The following is an 18,705-nucleotide window of genomic DNA, read 5'->3' as shown; positions in this document are numbered from 1 at the left end:
ACAACGGTCGATATTTTTTCAAAGTCAGCCCCTCGTCATACTCTTCACCTATCAGCTCGACCCACATTTCTGCTAGAATTACTGTTTCTTTGTTAAACTCACTCTCATTTCTGCCCCTTTGTTTCACTTTGTACCCTCTGCCCTGCCGTCTGCATCGGCTCGACGTGACGATGCTTCGATGTTTTCACGGTTCTTGTATTAGTTCAACATATACCTCAGCTGGTTTCTGTTTGTATTTTGGTAGGTTGTTGTCTGTGCAAGTCATTTTTTTGGGTCTCATCAAGTCTATGCTTGTCTTTGGATCTTCAGCCTAAGTTTATTGTTTTCTTAGTTACACTATTCTTCTTGATCTTTCATAAACGTTTCAAAACTATTTTTAAGAGTAGAAATTTGCTAGAAATTTAGGATAAAAGTTGAGACTTGAAACAACGTGATCGGACAGGTCATGTCGCACTGTTTTAAGTCTCAATTTTTGTTCGATATTCTAATAAATTTTTACTTAAAGAATAGTTTTGAAATCTTCACGTAAGATCAATTGTTTTGTTTGTAATGCTAGTATAGTTGAGCCTTGAATAAAGTTAAAATTTCTTTAGAGTTATTATTTATTATTTTTAGGCTAAATTAATAAAAATACCTCTAAATTTGCAAGTGCCCCTCGAGTGACGAAATTTTCTTTTGGTGGGTTTGCTAAAACTACCTCCAATTTTTTACTTTGGAAAATAATCTTTCGTTTCCTATTTTGCCCTTACAGATTTTAGTCGACTTGTCCCTTTGTTAACGAGATACGACTCTTCGAGTCTAGATTTTTGTTGAGTCTAATACGTACAATTGATGCTAACAAGATGCGACGGTCTTAAGTACCGTTTTTTTAAAAGTTATGTTATTGTGTGATAGTGATGTTTTACTAACATAGTAATTGAAAGGTAGTCGAGAGGTTGGTGTATGAAAAGATCGTCAAAATGTGTCATATTACGTTTTCTTATGGAATTGTTTTATCCTAAACCTAACATTTCATTAAAGGCCAAATGCCCCTTTTCGTCTTGAACATTAATGTTTCACGATCGATATATAAAGTTGATTGGAATTATTTTTCGATATCAAGAATCTATATTTGACGTTTTTAGAAACTACACCTCCCGTTCAAATAGTATTGACTAGATACATAAGTGAATTGACCTAATTCTAGGGTTTATTGTCGAAACCCATAACATCAATAAATATTTAATCGAAATAATTTGCATTGGTACATTATATGCCTTTAACTTTTCATCAAATATCTGTTCAATTTAACTGAAGTTATATTGTGAGATCTGACATCGGTTGGAGAGGGGAACAAAACATTTCTTACGGTGGAAACTTTTCTCTAGTAAACGAGTCTTTGAACCTTGAGAGGATGCCCAGAAAGCTGAAAACATTTCTTACAAGGGTGTGGAAACTATTCTCTAGTAAACGAGTCTTAGAACCTTGAGGGGATGCCCAGAAAGCCGAAAAAGAACAATATTTGCTAGCGGTGTGGTTAAGCTGTTATGGTATTAGACACTGGGCGGTGTGCCATTGAGGACGCTGGACACCCAAAAGGGTGGACTGTGGGATCTCACATCGGTTGGAGAAAGGAACAAACGGTGGGTTTGGCATGTTACAAATGATATTAGAGCCAAACATCGGGTGGTGTGCTAGCAAGGACGCTGGGCCCTCAAGGGGGTGGTTCGTGGGATCTCACGTAGCGAGGGAATGAAACATTACTTATAATAAGGGAGTGAAAACCTTTATTTAGTAGGACGTAGAAGCCTGGGAAAGCCTAAGGAGGATAATATCGGAAATGAAACTTTAAAACGACAATATTTCTATTTTTTAAAAACAAATAATTATTTCAATGAAGGAAAAAAAAAATTGACACGTACCGGAAATGCCCTCGAAGGGCTCATTCCACCAAATCTATTTCCCAAAAAGGTATTCCAGTATCAGCCACGTGAAACACCCGTGGAAATCCACGAACGGATCACCGTTCAATTTGAATACCAAACAATCCACAAACGGCCCAGATTCTCTCCACGTGAACAATTAAACGCCTGCTTGATCTAGGACCGGAACAGGCAATCTTTTTCAACCGTCATGTCCACGTCATCACGCTTTGTGATATAATCCTCCCTTTTCCACCGTCCGATTAAAATACTGTGATGAAATTTCAGCCGTCGATTGGAGTCTATGTCTCTAATTTCTTCATATTTTTGATATACCGAGTTAGATAAGCAATGGAGAAGGAAGATTAAGGATTCTCTCTTCCTCCTTTCTTAATAAACTTGAACAATCACAGACTCGTTTTCTCTCTCTAGGAACATTTTTCTCTACCTAAAAGATTTCTCTCTCTTTCCCACCTTCAAAATCTGGTGAGTTTCTTATGTTTTTTGTTGATTAGCTATTTGATGTTCGTGTTTTGTTTTTCTTTTGGGCTCATCTGCTTTTGGTTTGATTCATGTGAAATCCTGTTCGAAACATTGTTGCTCAAGAAGGATCTAATGGCTTTGAATTAGTAGAACGCGGGATTGGGCGTTTTTGTTGCGGGTTTTCGATATTGAGTATGTGGAATACTTGTCCATTTCTGGATTTAGGCACTAGGGTTTTCGATTTTGTTGGTTTTTTGAATTTTGGGTTTCTGGTGGATTCTCTGATTGTTGATGTCTTTGGTTTGATGCGGATTTTTGGTTTTGGTGCATGTAGGACTTTGAGGCTGAGGTTCTAGATTTGTGATGGAAAATGGGGTTAAGATTGCTCATGGCTTGCACGATGGAGAGAAGAAATTTGGGGAAGATGGTGTTTCACCGGATTGTGTAGATGAAACAGTTGTACTTGGTGCTCACGAATCTAGGGATTTGGAAGGGGAAGATGTTTTTGAGGAGGCTTTAGATGGGAAAGAGCATTTACTAGAGCAGAGTCCGAGATATGGTTCGGTGAATGGTGATGTTGGAGAAGAAGAAGTCAATGATTTTGTATCTGCAGTAACTTTGGACCGCCCTAGTAGTGTTCACGATGAAGAGAAGTTTGAAGAGGCAATGGAGGCTTCTAGTGGGGTCGATGAAAACATGGTGGTGGATGAGCAAGATGTGAATTCTGAAAAGGAGAAGGAAGACTTGGGCGAGAAATTGGTCGATAATGTAGTTGTGGCTTCTAAGATTGATGAAAGAGGAATTGAAGAGGAAGCAGTGACCTCTGAGTTGAATGAGAGGAAGGATAATGAGTTGGACTGCAGTAGAGATGATTCGAGAAAGGAGACATTGGAGAACGGTGCTAGCCCGGAGGTTGAAGTGCTGAAGGGTGGGGATGAGGATGATTTGAAATACGGTTTGACGAGTATGAAGTCTGAAAATGAAAATAGTGACGTTTTGAATGTGACTCCGCCTTCGAATGATGAACAGGTGAAGACTGCCGATATGATCGGGGGGACTAACCTGAATTCTTCCAGTGAGATTCTGACAGAAAACAGCGAAGGCATAGAATTGAATGAGAAAAGCTTCGTTACAGAGTCTAGAGATCATGTTGAGAACACCGAGAAGCCATTAGTTGCACCCACTGTCCTTGATTTGGACAATCAAGATTATGTGAATTCTGAGCTAAGGGATGATTCTCTTCATGTGGATCTAGAACTGCCTGACAATGAGAGTGAAGAAATAAAAACGGCTACAACTGGGATCGATCCTAAGAACGATGATAATAAAAATGAAGGAAGCTCTGAGGAAGTGAAAGATGCTTCTATTGGGAAAGACACAGAAGTGCAGTCGAGAGAATCTCGGGGATTGAATGGTACTACTTCTGTTGATCAACATGAACCTGTGGGTGAAAATCGAATTTCTCTGGAGACGGTTAAGGATATCTCAGCTTCTGAAAAGATAGAAGATGAGAAAATTGAGAAGACCCAGGGTGGTGAAAGTGATGTGACTGTGAAGGAAGATAATACATTAAGACAACAGCATCCTGTCGATAGTTCCAATAATGGCCTCGACACGGGAGGGCTTGAAAAGACGGAGAGTAAAGAGAAGGTTGGACAGGACAGAACCCAAGTGAAAAGGGATCCAGAGATTCAACCTTCATCAATCATTGCTTCATCATCTGGAAAATCTACAAATCCCACTCCTCCTGCCCATCCAGCTGGTCTTGGGCGGGCTGCTCCATTGTTGGAACCTGCCCCTCGGGTGGTGCAGCCACCTCGAGTAAACGGTACTGTATCTCATGTTCAAATGCAACAAATTGATGATCATGTTAATGGGGATGCTGAGGAAAATGACGATACTCGTGAGCAACTCCAGATGATAAGAGTGAAATTTTTGCGTCTTGCACATAGGCTTGGGCAAACTCCACACAATGTTGTTGTGGCACAAGTTCTATACCGTCTTGGATTAGCTGAGCAACTTCGAGGAAGAAATGGAGGTCGGGTTGGTGCCTTCAGCTTTGACCGTGCCAGTGCCATGGCAGAGCAACTGGAGGCTGCTGGGCAGGAACCGCTTGATTTCTCTTGTACGATCATGGTTCTTGGAAAGACAGGCGTGGGTAAAAGCGCTACCATCAACTCCATATTCGATGAAGTTAAATTCAGTACTGATGCTTTTCAAATGGGCACAAAAAAGGTTCAAGATGTTGTGGGAACTGTGCAGGGGATCAAAGTACGGGTCATCGACACTCCTGGTCTTCTTACCTCTTGGTCAGACCAGCGCCAGAATGAGAAGATCCTTCTCTCTGTTAAAAATTTTATAAAGAAGACGCCTCCAGATATTGTTTTGTATCTTGATAGGCTGGACATGCAAAGCCGAGATTTCAGTGACATGCCTCTCTTGCGTACAATTACTGAAATATTTGGACCATCTATATGGTTCAATGCAATTGTAGTTCTTACTCATGCAGCATCTGCTCCACCTGATGGTCCAAATGGCACTGCTTCTAGTTACGATATGTTCGTCACTCAGCGATCTCATGTTGTACAGCAAGCCATACGCCAGGCTGCAGGGGATATGCGTCTTATGAATCCCGTCTCATTAGTGGAGAATCACTCTGCTTGCAGAACGAACAGAGCTGGGCAAAGGGTATTGCCAAATGGCCAGGTTTGGAAACCTCATTTGTTATTGCTCTCTTTTGCCTCGAAGATTTTGGCCGAAGCTAACACTCTTCTGAAGTTGCAAGATAGTCCTCCTGGGAGGCCATTTACTCCTCGGTCGAAGTCACCGCCTTTACCGTTCCTTCTCTCTTCCCTTCTTCAACCCAGACCTCAAGTGAAACTCCCAGAGGAACAATTTGCTGATGATGATGGTCTTGAGGATGACCTTGATGAATCGTCAGATTCCGAAAATGAATCTGAATATGACGAATTGCCACCTTTTAAACGATTGAAGAAAGCACAGGTGGAGAAGCTCTCCAAAGAACAGAAGAAGGCCTACTTTGACGAGTTGGAATACAGGGAAAAACTTTTTATGAAGAAGCAACTAAAAGAAGAGAAAATGAGGAGGAAGATGTTGAAGAAAATGGCTGCCGAGGCAAAAGATCGACCTAGCAACTCTAGTGATAATGTAGAAGAAGATAGTGGTGCCGCTGCGTCAGTACCAGTTCCCATGCCTGATTTGGCGTTACCTGCTTCCTTTGATTCTGATAATCCCACTCACCGGTATCGTTATCTCGATTCCTCTAATCAATGGCTAATAAGGCCTGTACTAGAAACACATGGATGGGATCATGATGTTGGTTATGAAGGTATAAATGCAGAGAAGTTGTTCGTCGTCAAAGACACAATACCCATCTCTTTTAGTGGTCAAGTTACCAAGGATAAGAAGGATGCAAATGTTCAAATCGAGATGAGTAGTACGATAAAGCATGGCGAAACTAAAGCGTCTTCTGTCGGTTTCGATATGCAGACTGTTGGGAAGGATTTGGCCTATACATTACGTGGTGAGACAACATTTATTAATTTTAGGAAGAACAAGGCAATTGCTGGTCTGTCATTTGCCCTATTAGGCGATGCCTTGTCTGCAGGATTCAAAGTTGAAGATAAATTGATTGCTAATAAGCGATTTCGTTTGGTTGTGACGGGGGGTGCAATGACTGGTAGGGGAGATGTAGCTTATGGTGGCAGCCTGGAGGCTCAATTGAGAGATAAAGATTATCCGTTGGGTCGTTCCCTTTCGACTCTTGGGCTCTCGGTTATGGATTGGCATGGAGATCTTGCTATTGGTTGCAACATACAATCTCAAGTTCCCATTGGACGATCGACAAGCCTAATTGGTCGTATGAATTTGAATAACAGGGGGGCAGGGCAAGTCAGCGTTCGGTTAAACAGCTCGGAACAGCTTCAGTTAGCTCTTGTTGGTCTCCTTCCTCTATTCAGAAAGCTTCTGGGTTGTTATCAACACTGGCAGGATGAACAATGATGGAATGAATTTAGGTTACAGATGCAGCTGAATTTTTGCAATATAGGTAATAATGACGTTTTTAAGTGGCAGTCTCATACCGTTTAGCTTCAAATGTAAGTGACTCTAAGCTCTGCTCCTCCCACAAGCTTTCTCCTTCTGTAGTGCTTTTAGGTATTGTTGTTCGATAGGATATTTGGTATTTTTGTTCTCACTGCTCAAGTTGTGTTTCTTGTTAAATTAAGTCATGCTTTTATGCAAAATATATCTTTTCTGGAGTTGAGTTTCACTGGCATCACACGGTACGCTACTATGTTCCATTACTCTGCTCCGTTTGCTTGGTATTGGGTGTAATGTTCATCTTTCTTTTGAATGTTGGAAAGAAACCGATGCCATTTCATCTTGGCACGTCGAAGATAAACTCTGAAACGACCAAATCTTTATAGCCCATGTCGACCCTGTCCTTACATTGCATGTTTGAACTGTTTGTTACTGATGATAATCCATGTTTTTGGATGTCATGATGCTGATTAGTCCACAACTTTGCAAACTTTGCTCATGCAATGTCGATTGATGATTCAATTGAGGATAAATCTCGTGTAACAGCACAAGCTCACCGCTAGCAGATATTGTGTCCTCTTTGGGCTTTTTCTTTCGGGCTTCCCCTTAAAGTTTTTAAAACGCGTCTACTAGGGAGAGGTATCCACATCGGTTGGGAGGGAGAACGAAGCATTCTTTATAAGGATGTGGAAATCTCTCCTTAGTAGACGCGTTTTAAAAACTTTAAGGGGAAGCTCGAAAGAGAAAACCCAAAGAAGACAATATTTGCTAGCAGTAGGCTTGGGCCGTTACATCTCGAGATTATTTGAGTCACCGACGTCGTCGTGTTTTAGGATCTAGCTAGTGCAGGTGATTGATTGCTCCCTTCCAAACTTGTATATGAGACAGGTGAATAATTGTTGTCAAACTGGTCGGTTGTTTAAGGTGCTGTGTGTCTGAGTCAGTTTCAGTGGCCAGCTGAGATACACTAGCGGCTATGTGGCCACTGAAGAAGGTGGTAGCTGATGTGCCCTTGTCGTAGCTGCTTTGTTTGATTCAGCTTTGATCAACAGGCATCTTCTCTTCCCTTCTCTTCAGATTCATTATTATAAACTTCCATTTAGAATGTGCCTGCCTGCTACCTGCCAATGTCTGTACTGTTCAAAATAGGCCACATCACTTCTAGCTTGATGTTGTTGTCTGATTCTAGGGACTTTTGTTCTTTCCTTAATCAAATTCTTTTTAGTATTCTTTTTTTAGCATTGTCATGACTGAAATTTTGTGAGAATTAGCAGATCAATTGCAAATAAATTATTGAGTGGTCATATGCAAGATCATAGGTTTCAAGAAGAGGCCCAAGAAATTAGGTGATGGGCACATGTTGTAGGATGATTTTGGTACCACAATTAATTGAACTCATTGTGCGTGCCCACTAATATTAATATGGATATGGTCTTAATTGGCAAATGTAAGAGCAAAGGTAAGAGGGTGAAAACTTCTCTGGAGCAGAAGTGTTCTAAAAACCTTGAAGGGAAGTCAGAAGGAGAAAGTCCGAAGGAGAAAGTCCAAAGATAATATTAACTTGGGCTATTACAAATAGTATTAGAGCCAGGTTTCAGGTGATGTGCCGTCTAGGAGGCTGAGCCCCGAAGGGAGTGAATACGAGGCATTGTGCCATCAAGGACGTTGGGCCGCGAAAGAGGGTAAATTGGGGGTCCCACATTGATTGGGGAGGGGAACGAGTGCCAGCGGAGGGGGTGGATCTATGTCCTCTAGTTAATCAGACATACAACCTACTTTTGTTCACATAATACGAGACAACAATTGGTCTCATAATACGAGACAACAATAATTTTGTTCGAATTAAGTTAGATCATTGCAACACAAAGTAGTTTTATGTCGTAGGTCGTAGTTCAATAGCTAAAATGTCAATTAATTTCAATATCTTTAACACATAGCTCAATTGATGAAAGTTGTAATTTGATTCACTTCAAGGCTTGAAGGAAGGAGGCTTTCTTATCAGAGTGGCCTGCTCGAACGCGTAAGCAACCTCAATCAGCTTCGGCTCTGAACCCTTCAACCCTCCGAAGTTAATCCCAAATGGAACTCCTCCGCCGTCGTATCCCGCCGGAACATTGATTCCCGGAAATCCCCCTATTGCAAGCACCGTAGCTATGGCGGGACCTGGCGTCACCACCGCATCCAACCGCTCCTCCTCCACCACTTTCTCAAACCCATCCTTCGTCAGCTTCGCCAAGTTCAACAGAGCCGCCTTCTGCACGTCGCCGATCCCATTTGTGGCTTCGGCCGCGAGAAAAATCTCCTGGCCGAAAACGTCGAGCAGTTCCTGCACAACCATGATTCGAATCGATTCCGAATGAATGCGATTACTATGCGATGAACAATGGATTGAATATTGTGTTACCTGATCTGGATTTGCGTTATCGAAGGCAATTATGTCGGCCAAACTTCGAACAGGGGAAGCCACCAGCTCTTTCAGGTACTCATTTAATGATTGTTTGAATTCAGCTAGCAATGCCACTGCTTCTCCACTTGCAGTCACGTTTAAGATGATATCTATATTTGCTATCTCTAGATTGTCTACCAAAATTGCACCACCTTGCCTTGAGTTTTAACAATGTTAGATTTAGTGTTTACTAGAAGAACAATGGAATATAATTTGAGTTAAGAGGCTTGTAAACTATTCCTTTAGAAGATTGGTTGTTTGTGTTCCTGTTGAATTGATTTTTCTTAATTCGTAAGGAAGAGTCCAAGTTCACTGCTAGCCGATATTGTTCTCTTTGGTTTTCCCTTTCTTTCAGGCTTCCCTTCAAGGTTTTAAAACACGTCTACTCGGGAGAGGTTCCCACACCCTTATAAGCAATGCTTCGTTCCCCTCTCCAACCGATATGGGATCTCACAATCCACCAACGCGTCTACTAGGGAGAGTTTTCCACATCCTTATAATCAAGTCCACTAGGGAGATGTTTTCACACCCTTATAAGTAAATCTATTAAGAGAGGTTTTCACATTATTATAAACAATGTTTCGTTCCCCTCTTCAACCGATGTGGGATCTTACAATCCACCGTGTCTACTAAGGAGAGGTTTCCACACCCTTATAAGCAATGTTTTGTTCTCTTCTCTAATCGGTGTGGGATCTCACAATCCACCCTCCTGGGGCCCAACGTCCTCGCTGGCACACCGCCTGGTGTTTGGTTCTTATACTATTTGTAACAGCCCAAGCCCACCACTAGCAGATATTGTCCTCTTTAGGCTTTCCCTTCCGAGATTCCCTTCAAAACGCGTCTACGAGGGAGAGGTTTCCACACCCTTATAAGCAATGTTTCGTTCCCCTCTCCAACTGATTTGGGATCTCACAATCCACCAACGTGTCTACTAGGGAGAAGTTTCCACACCCTTATAAGAAATGTTTCATTCCCCTCTCAAACCGATGTGGGATCTTACAATCCACCCCCTTGGGAGCCCAGCGTCCTTGCTAGCACACCGCCTGATGTCTGGTTTTGATATCATTTGTAACAGCCTAAGCCCACCGCTAGCAGATATTATTCTTTTTGGGTTTTCCCTTCCAGGCTTCCCTTCAAAACGCGTCTACTAGGGAGAGGTTTCCACACCCTTATGAGCAATACTTCGTTCCCTTCTCCAACCGATATGAGATCTCACATTAATGGATCGAGCCTTTTGTTTTAAGTGAATATGAACCTGTTTATGGAATGATTAGCATTTGCATGGATAGGGAAGTTGGTTTTCTTACTTTAGAATGTTGAAATGTTCCTCAAAAGCTTGAGTGATGGCTGAATCATTAAAGAAGCTGAGAAAAGGGTTCCTCACAATGCCCAATCGTTTCCCTTTCAACCCATTTGCATTGAGGAATTGTTTGTAGCCACCGTATGGAATATACTTGGAGGATGTTCTGGTGGCTTCATCATTGTAATCAAATCCCACAATGGTGTCAAGAACTATTACAGCATCCGTCACTGTCCTGCCGATTGGCCTGTTTTCACATGTGAAGGTTACAAAGTTTCAGTTCTTATGATCTGTGTAGAATGTTTTGCTGATATGGATGCCAGATTGCTCACCCTATAGTGTCTTGTCTTGGGGAGACTGGAATGACACCTGCTCTACTGGTGAGGCCGACGGTCGGTTTGATACCGACGACCGAGTTAAAACTAGCTGGACAGAGGATAGAACCGTCGGTTTCAGTTCCTATTGACACTGCTGCTATGTTTGCTGCTACTGATATGGAAGGTCCACTGCTGGATCCACAGGGTGATGCTGATAAAACATATGGATTCTGAAAAAAAAAATGGTACAAAAAAAATGGTTTCGTGAGATCCCATATCGGTTGGAGAGAGGAACGAAACATTGCTTTTAAAGGTGTGGAATCCTCTCCCTAGTGGACGCGATTTAAAACCATTGAGGGGAAGCCGAAAAGGGAAAGCCTAGAGAGGACAATGTCTGCTAGCGGTGAGTTTGAGCTGTTATAAATGGTATCAGAGCCAGACACTGGGCGGTGTGCTAATGAGGACGCTGGGTTCTCAAGGGGAGTGGATTCTGATATCCCACATCGGTTGGAAAGGGGAACGAAACATTCCTTATAAGGGTGTGGGAATCTCTCCATAGTGGACGCGTTTTAAAACTTCGAGTGGAAGCCCGGAAGGGAAAACCTAAAGAGGACAATATCTACTAGCAGTGGACTTGGACTGTTACAAATGGTCAGAGATAGACACCAGGCGGTGTGCCAACGAGAATGCTGGCCTCCTAAGGGGTGGATTCTGAGATCCCACATCGGTTGGAGAGGGGAACAAAACGAAATATTCCTTATAAAAGTGTGGAAACATCTCCCTAGTGGATATGTTTTAAAACTTGAGGGGAAGCCCAGAAGGAAAAAGTCCAAAGAGGACAATATCTGCTAGCGGTGGGCTTGGATTGTTACAAATGGTCAGAGCTAGATACCAGGGGCTGTGCCAACGAGGACGCTGGGTCTCTGAAGGGGTGAATTGTGAGATCACATATCGGTTGGAGAGGGGAACAAAACGAAACATTCCTTATAAGAGTGTGGAAACCTCTCCCTAGTGGACACATTTTAAAACCTTGAGAGGACGCCTGGAAGGGAAAACCTAAAGAGGATAATATCGGCTAGCCGTGACTTGAGTTGCTATAGGTTTTTAGTTACGTAGGAACCTAAATTCAAAGCAACACACCTTTCCCTGGCCACCTCTAGCGCTCAAACCAGCAGGAGCAGCAAGGGACCTAAAATCAGCCCATTCACTCAAGCTAGCCTTTCCCAGTATGATGGCTCCAGCCCTTCTTAGTCTCTTCACCACGCCTGCATCACGGGGTACGATAGAGCCAAGCAACGCGAACGACCCAGCAGTAGTGTTCAACTTATCCTTAGTCCCAATGCTATCCTTCAACAAAACTGGGATTCCATGCAGCCCACAAAGCGATCCAGGCTTCTTAGCCTCACGCTCTCTGTCACTCTTGTAAGCTTGCAGCAAGGCATCTGGGTTGATTTCTATGACACCATGGACAACCGGGTTGAGTCTGCGAATTTCCCCAATGTAGAACTCGACAAGGCCCGTCGAAGTGAGCTGGTTTCGCTTGAAAGCTAGCTGAAGGTCAGGTATGGTGGCTTCTCTGATCGAAAATCCTCGAACAGCTGCAGAACGTTGCACCGTCAAACAAAAGGCCACAATAATCAGAAGCCAGGAGGAGTAGGCCATGGAAGTGAGAAGTTGGAGCTTCAATGGAAGTTCTGAAGTAAAAGCCATGGCTTTATGATAATATATAGAGCTTAAATGGAAGGTTTGGTTGTAGCACTGTTTTATTGTACATTAAAAATATGGAGATTTGATGAAGTCCAAAGCAAAGAGGATGGCATTGCCGTCCCTGTTCGGTGGATTTGTTTGTTTGTTCATGGGATCTAAAGCTAGTGCTTGGTTGATTGATGGGGTTGAAGAAATTTTTAAATGCCTTTCAAGGAACATACAAATTTTGATGAGGAAATTTTAAGTTTTATTTAGTTCAACAATGGGAGAGCGTTCGAACTTATTCATTTTTCTAATAGTAATTGGCATTTTACGATAAATTGTAAGTTTGTTTCCATTTGGAGCAAGTTTAGAATAGCTTCCGTGGACCTGTCTCGGAGGGATCGGGGGTGAAAATTTTCTGTATAACCTAAATGGGAACGGGAAATATGATCCCGGCCTCATTTTCTTATATGGACAATGACATTCTTCAAAAATACCCTTGAACTATTAATTTTCATTAATACTTTTAATTTTTTTAAATTACAAAAATGACTTTACCGTTAGGATTGGATGAAACCGTTAGTACTGTAACTAAAAAAGTATTAAAGGTTTCCATCCAAAATGACTTATAAACTATAATTTCATTTCCAACCCTTATAAACAAAATCAAATAAGACTTTTAAAATAAAGAGTTTCCTTCAAAACTATAATCTATTCCCAAGGCTTATAAACAAAATCAAATAAGATAGATTACAGATTCAAAACTATAGATGGGAAATGAATAAATGTTATAACCTATAATTTACAGTATGGCACAGACTATACTACTGATGCTGGAACCAGCATGGATCATTGAGAAGATCTCTCCCCCCCTCTTCCATTCCAAGTGTAAACATCCTTACCAGATTGTCGAGCAGCTCGGGTTCGCAGCAGCTGAGGGGAGGACACGATCTCTCGAGTCGTGACAAGACCATGATCGATGTGCCAATTCGTCCACATTGTACCGATCCTTTCCATATGAGTATATTTTCAGTTTTGCATTTAAGGCCATTGCCTTTCAAATTGCATTCACAACAGAGTAGGTTCATCCTTCAGTGTAATGTGAATTGCTTATGGTGATCAGATGTTCTTCAATGCCTTTCATTGAATCCCCAGTAATATACCATGCCACAGATCCTGCAAAGACAGGTTTAACTTATGGGTTGTGCAAGTTCTATGAAACATTAACCACAGCCAGATTAAACAAGTATATAATGCTGATATTCATTCAGCAGGATTCAAAGTTCTCTTATGCCCATTGGACCCCTTTTTGTCAAGGTAAGACTTGGATATAGGACCCTACTTTTACCAAATGATATCATATAAAAGACGGTTGAAGAACAGATCAAAGATTCAAATACGTGAAATAGATGTCCTGAACCCTTCCTGATTCTATAATGTGGGATCCCACGTTGATCCCACGTCGATTGGAGAGGGGAACAAAACATTACTTATAAGAGTGAAAACCTCTCCCTATCAAACGCGTTTTAAAAATCTTGAGGGAAAGCCTAAAGAGGAAAAAATATACTAGCGGTCGGTTTGGACTATTATAAATAGTATCAGAGCTAGACACTGGACGGTGTGCCAGCGAGGACGCTGGCCCCCAAGAGAGGTGGATTGTGAGATCTCACCATGGTTAGAGAGGAGAACGAAGCATTACTTATAAAAGTGTAAAAATCTCTCTCTATCAGACGCGTTTTAAAAATCTTGAGGGGAAGCCTAACAGAGAAAACCCAAAGTGGACAATATCTACTGGTGGTGGGCTTGGGCGGTTATATATAAGATTTAAACGAGTATGCATACACAATCATTACTTAGGTACACAGGATCGCCATCCTGCAATAATTGGTTAGATATCAAACCATACTAAGATTTCTCAACTGATGGGCAACAGGGATAAGTAAAAGAGATGTTCAGAAGTCATACCTTGCGTGGAGACTGGTTGTTGTTCTCTGGTTGAATGAAGAATAATAGTTCCAGAAAGGACAGTAATGAATCCACATAATTCAGAAACTATGGTGTTTGCATTCTGGCCTGACCAGTCCTGCGGCATAGACCGACGTAACTGATTTAGATTCGTCGTTCTACAATTGAATAGATGTAATACTCGAGATCGGAAAAGCTATATGGTTAAGTAACTTACCTTAAACATGATAGCACTAGCAATGATAGTCAATGTCGTGAACATGGCATAGTATACAGGAGATACGAGGGCTGCATTGAATGTATCCAAGGCCTGAAACAAAAAAAGATCACATCAGTCAACATTAATATACAGTCTCGTTCAAGCATTTGTGTGAGATTCCACATCAGTTGGAGAGAGGAACGAAGCATTCTTTATAAAAGTGTGAAAACCTCTCCCTAGCAGACGCATTTTAAAATCATGAGACTGACAGCAATACATAATGGGTCAAAGCGGACAATATCTGCTAGCGGTGGGCTTGAGCCGTTACAAATGATATCAAGGCCAAACACCAGGCGGTGTGCCAACGAGGACGCTAGGCCTCGAAAAGGGGTAGATTATGAGATGTCACATCGATTGGAAAGGGGAACAAAGCATTTTTTATAAGAGTATGGCTGACAACGATACATAACCGTGAGGCTGACAATGATACATAACCGTGAGGCTGACAACGATACATAACCGGGCAAAGTGAAAATATCTGCTAGTCATGGGTTTGGGCCATTTCAAATTTGCTTAAGAAATGGATAGGAAACAACTGTGCCCACCATAGTAATATGACACCAACCTTATTCAAGTAGTTTAGTTGTGTGATGACACAGACTACTGCAACTGTGACGAACAGCCAAGTTTGTGGGTAAGCTACCTGGCTTACCCCTTCAAGTGTAAGCCTTATCGCTATTCCAATAGCTTTAATACTCATAACCTGAATTAACCACAAACGTTCAGAAAATTGCAATTCAAGTAATAGTTCTAAAATAGTTTGATCTAGCAGAAATGGCATAATTACCGTCAATGAACCCATTAAAGAACAGATTCCCAAGTAGACCAGTATGTTTACATGCCCATAGCGAGGCTCAAAATACAACATGAGAGCCAATACTAACGAAGCTATAGTAGCAATGTAGACTAGAAAAGCTGTCCAAGGATTAAGAAAAACATATATTAAGTACAAAATTTGATGATATTTCATTCAATGAACTTCATAAGAATCAACTCTTACCTGGTTGGGTAGCTAAATCCCAAATTTCTTGTACAGAATCAGGAGTATGTTCCTGAGGTGCATGGATAACTATTATAACTGATCCTACAATACAAGATAAGCACCCTAACACACCCATTTTCTGTAGCCTCTCCTTCAACAAGAAGTGGGCTAGAACAGCACTGCCCAAATAGAAAAAGGAAATGTGAGATCCTCCACGAACTCATGAGCAAACAGTACAATAACCTCAAAGGAAAGGAACTTGCCTGATAATGATGCTCAGTGCACCAAGGGGTGTGACTAAAACTGCTGGGGCATAAATATAAGCTATAAAGTTTGCAATCTCTCCAATAATCACTATTTAGGAAGAAGAAAACTCAGGATCAAGATCAACATCATATTTTTGCCAATAATGATCAGACATAAATAGTATTATTATACATACTTGTGACCATTCCTGCCCACCAAAGTGGCTCTAACAGATATGTATATCCGCCAACACCTGTATTAAGAATGAGACTATAAGCATCAACCAGAATTAGAGCATGAACATTGCCTAGAAGACTCTTGAATTACGTCCATTAGAGGAGAAAAAACAAATTCATTAATCAAAGATCTTTTACATTTTCAGTTCATAATGAACTCTATTTAATGCTTAACGCTTGCCCAGTAACATACTAGTTTGCAAAGAACTTCAAATCCAAACCCCTTAAAGCTAGAGATTCCATCCGTTTAGAAGCTCAATTGCCCTGTGTTCCATAATCCATTCTTGAATTAAATGTCACCCCAGTATAGACAGATCAAGAACAAAAGTCCACTCGGTAGAACAATTCAAAATCGGTAAATCAAGCATTTCAAAATCGGTAGAACAATTCAACGAGAAAGCAAAACCAAAACCAAGAGACAAAAATTTCATTTCGTGAGTAATAATCACAGACCTGCTCTCGCCCCTGTGGCTCCGGCACGCTTGAGTCCCTTCTTCTTCAAGATAAAACTCGAACCAATAAACGCACTCGACGCCATAGCCAGAACCAGACCCTTCGTATTCTCCGAAATCGTCATCTCTCCCTCTCTCTTTACACACTCAGACAATAGGTTTCTCAGAGATTAAATCAAAAAGTACCCACAAAAACTCCCGCCCGAATCGGATCGCACTCCAAAATTCAAACAAGCCGCAAAAGAAAACAAAAACAGCACAAATCAATCATAAATCTAGTCGCCCAATGAAAGAGAATTATGGGGCCACTAATACAAAACCAAATTCCCGCCAAAAAGAAGATCACGAGTTCCAAAAAATGAAAGAAGAAAGGCAACGGATCACCGGAAGTAAGAAATTCCGATGAGAAAAAGAGATCAAGAGATCTGAGAAATACTTCTCGACGTAACGCACTGCCGTCGTCGTCTCGTCGGAATTTTTCTAATGGGCGGAAGGTTTCCTTTCCTTTTTTATTTTTCATTGTTTCAACATAAATATAGCAATACGTGTCGGCTACGTACTGGTTATATTTTAATCCCAATCATAAATTAATTAATAAATTAATAAATACACGTTTTGCTTTTTTCTTTTGAAAAAAAAAAAAAAGAAAATTAATTAGCAGGTTGGGAATTAAAAAAAATATATATATATATATGAATAGGATTCTAGGAATAATTTTTATTCAACGATTCATTTAATATTAAAAATTATTAGAATCGAGGGATGATAGTAATATTTTTTATATTTGTATCTTATATTTTTCTCGACTTATTTATAATTTTTTTTATAGATCCTAAATTGATTTGCGTAGCCGATGTATCCCTCTTTATGTGCGGTATATGTGTTCCGTGACCCTTTGTAAATGAGAGTAATTATTAGAAGATAAAAGAATAATTAAAAAAGGTTTAAAATAATTAATAGTTACTACATTTACCAATAAGATATAATAATTGATCGTATAAACTACAAAATTAAGCGTATTTGACTTGGAGCAATTAATCTTTTCTTTGGTGGAAGGAATGTTTATATTTTTTTCAAATTTAAATAAGATAACTAAATTTGTTTCGAATATATCTTTTAATTAATTGTCTAAACAATAAAGGTCGTGAAAACAATAGGAAAAAAGAATCGTGGTCGAAAATATTGTATTTTTTTTTTTTTTTTTGTAGGAATATTTTATCCTTTATATTATATATTTTAAAAAATGTTTGATACGTTAAACAAATACGACCGTCCACACAATAACAAAAAAAGAAAAAGGAGTAAAGGCTCCTCGAAGACAGTAAAAAAATGACGAAGACTCCAAAAGAAAAATGAGTCAAGGTTCGATTAAGGGGAGACATACTTTGTTTAAGAGGAGGTGTTGGATGAAAGTCTCATGATCATGTGTTTATAATAAAAAAATATTCTCTCCTTGATATGAGGCATTTTTGGACTTAGGCTTATAATCAACTAATACTGTCTACATTGGTATGAAACATTTTGGGAGGCCCCGCCTTTTAGGAGACCCAAAGCAAAGCCACGAAAGCTTGTACTCAAAGTGGACAATATTATACCATTATAAAGAGTCGTGTTCGTCTAACACTATATTTTAATAATTTAATATATAACAATTTAGGACCTTAGAGTACATAATTTTAATTATTTTTCTCAATACTATTTAAATCCAAAATATTAAAAGCATGTGGATTGATTTTTTTTTTATAGCTAAAAAAAAACATTAGCATCCATTTACTTTTTCAAAAAAATTATTTTATTGTTGAAATTTAAAAACAAATTAATCGTTTAAATTTAAAATAGACTTATTCAAATGGCATTAGTCAATAATAACATCAAACCCACTTGAATTAAAAAATAAAAATAACAATAACCCTCAAAGAACTTTCATTAAGAAATTTATGAATTTTCAAAAATTTTAAAAATAAAATAAAACCTCAAATTTTGGTCTAAATTTGTCGAAACTTTTTTTAAATATTATAGGCGGCAGACGCGTCTTGTAAATTCAAATTTTCAAACATTCAAATATTTAATTAAATTTTTTTTAAAAAAAAAAAAAAAAATCCGCCACCACCATATGCATAAATAATAATAATATATATATTGGTTAATTTAGCAAAATTAAAACAACCCTCAGATCCCAAAATCTGGATCTCGGTTCCTTCCCAACTCCACCGGAATCCAAAAAGATAAACCATAAAATATTCCCCCACCGCCTGCTTTTTCAATGAACATAGTTGATAATTTTCCAAAAACAAGCTTAGATCGACGCCAGATCTTTCAAAACCAAACCATGGCAATAGAAACAAAGAAAAACTATACTTCCATGGA

The 18,705-nt window shown here is 40.0% G+C and overlaps 3 protein-coding genes across 5 annotated transcripts; 1 reads left to right on the top strand and 2 right to left on the bottom strand.

The window, feature by feature from the left end:
• Positions 1-2,233: 2,233 nt before the first annotated feature.
• On the top strand, positions 2,234-6,679 carry LOC111811581 (translocase of chloroplast 120, chloroplastic-like). Of its 3 annotated transcripts, none has more exons than XM_023698503.1 (3): positions 2,243-2,387; positions 2,511-2,576; positions 2,719-6,679. In XM_023698503.1, exon 3 carries the CDS (start codon positions 2,748-2,750, stop codon positions 6,405-6,407), a length of 3,660 nt encoding a protein of 1,219 aa, XP_023554271.1. In that variant the 5' UTR covers positions 2,243-2,387; positions 2,511-2,576; positions 2,719-2,747; the 3' UTR covers positions 6,408-6,679. The 3 variants fall into 3 exon arrangements, with proteins under 3 accessions (XP_023554273.1, XP_023554271.1, XP_023554272.1); XM_023698504.1 differs by having other exon boundaries at positions 2,244-2,387; positions 2,508-2,576; XM_023698505.1 differs by lacking the exon at positions 2,511-2,576 and having other exon boundaries at positions 2,234-2,387.
• A 1,533-nt stretch (positions 6,680-8,212) lies between these two features.
• Positions 8,213-12,441, bottom strand: LOC111811585 (probable amidase At4g34880). The gene is made up of 4 exons (XM_023698510.1): positions 11,650-12,441; positions 10,525-10,739; positions 10,200-10,439; positions 8,213-9,049 (listed from the first exon to the last, which is right to left on the bottom strand). Exons 1-4 carry the CDS (start codon positions 12,217-12,219, stop codon positions 8,416-8,418), a joined length of 1,659 nt encoding a protein of 552 aa, XP_023554278.1. The 5' UTR covers positions 12,220-12,441; the 3' UTR covers positions 8,213-8,415.
• A 428-nt stretch (positions 12,442-12,869) lies between these two features.
• Positions 12,870-16,824, bottom strand: LOC111811583 (probable magnesium transporter NIPA6). Its single transcript, XM_023698508.1, has 9 exons — positions 16,340-16,824; positions 15,847-15,903; positions 15,668-15,758; positions 15,423-15,583; positions 15,210-15,337; positions 14,988-15,125; positions 14,381-14,473; positions 14,164-14,281; positions 12,870-13,374 (listed from the first exon to the last, which is right to left on the bottom strand). The coding sequence occupies exons 1-9, from the start codon at positions 16,461-16,463 to the stop codon at positions 13,283-13,285; spliced, it is 1,002 nt and encodes a 333-aa protein (XP_023554276.1). The 5' UTR covers positions 16,464-16,824; the 3' UTR covers positions 12,870-13,282.
• Between the last annotated feature and the right edge of the window lie 1,881 nt (positions 16,825-18,705).

Source organism: Cucurbita pepo, chromosome LG15, assembly GCF_002806865.2.
Source record: "Cucurbita pepo subsp. pepo cultivar mu-cu-16 chromosome LG15, ASM280686v2, whole genome shotgun sequence".
NCBI classification, from domain to species: Eukaryota; Viridiplantae; Streptophyta; class Magnoliopsida; order Cucurbitales; family Cucurbitaceae; genus Cucurbita; species Cucurbita pepo.
Note: the sequence above shows the minus strand (reverse complement) of the source record. Positions and strands in the feature narration are given on the sequence as shown.

Excerpts from the sequence above, each read along its gene's own strand:
- LOC111811583 (XM_023698508.1), bottom strand. The coding sequence starts at position 16,463 with ATGACGATTTCGGAGAATACGAAGGGTCTGGTTCTGGCTATGGCGTCG. Across the intron at positions 15,759-15,846 it reads GTGGGCAGGAATGGTCACAA|TGATTATTGGAGAGATTGCA; the intron begins GTATGTATAATA and ends CTTCCTAAATAG. Across the intron at positions 15,338-15,422 it reads GGATTTAGCTACCCAACCAG|CTTTTCTAGTCTACATTGCT; the intron begins GTAAGAGTTGAT and ends ATCCTTGGACAG.
- LOC111811581 (XM_023698505.1), top strand. The coding sequence starts at position 2,748 with ATGGAAAATGGGGTTAAGATTGCTCATGGCTTGCACGATGGAGAGAAG.
- LOC111811585 (XM_023698510.1), bottom strand. The coding sequence starts at position 12,219 with ATGGCTTTTACTTCAGAACTTCCATTGAAGCTCCAACTTCTCACTTCC. Across the intron at positions 10,740-11,649 it reads CTAGAGGTGGCCAGGGAAAG|AATCCATATGTTTTATCAGC; the intron begins GTGTGTTGCTTT and ends TTTTTTTTTCAG. Across the intron at positions 9,050-10,199 it reads GAACATTTCAACATTCTAAA|GCAAGGTGGTGCAATTTTGG; the intron begins GTAAGAAAACCA and ends TTAAAACTCAAG.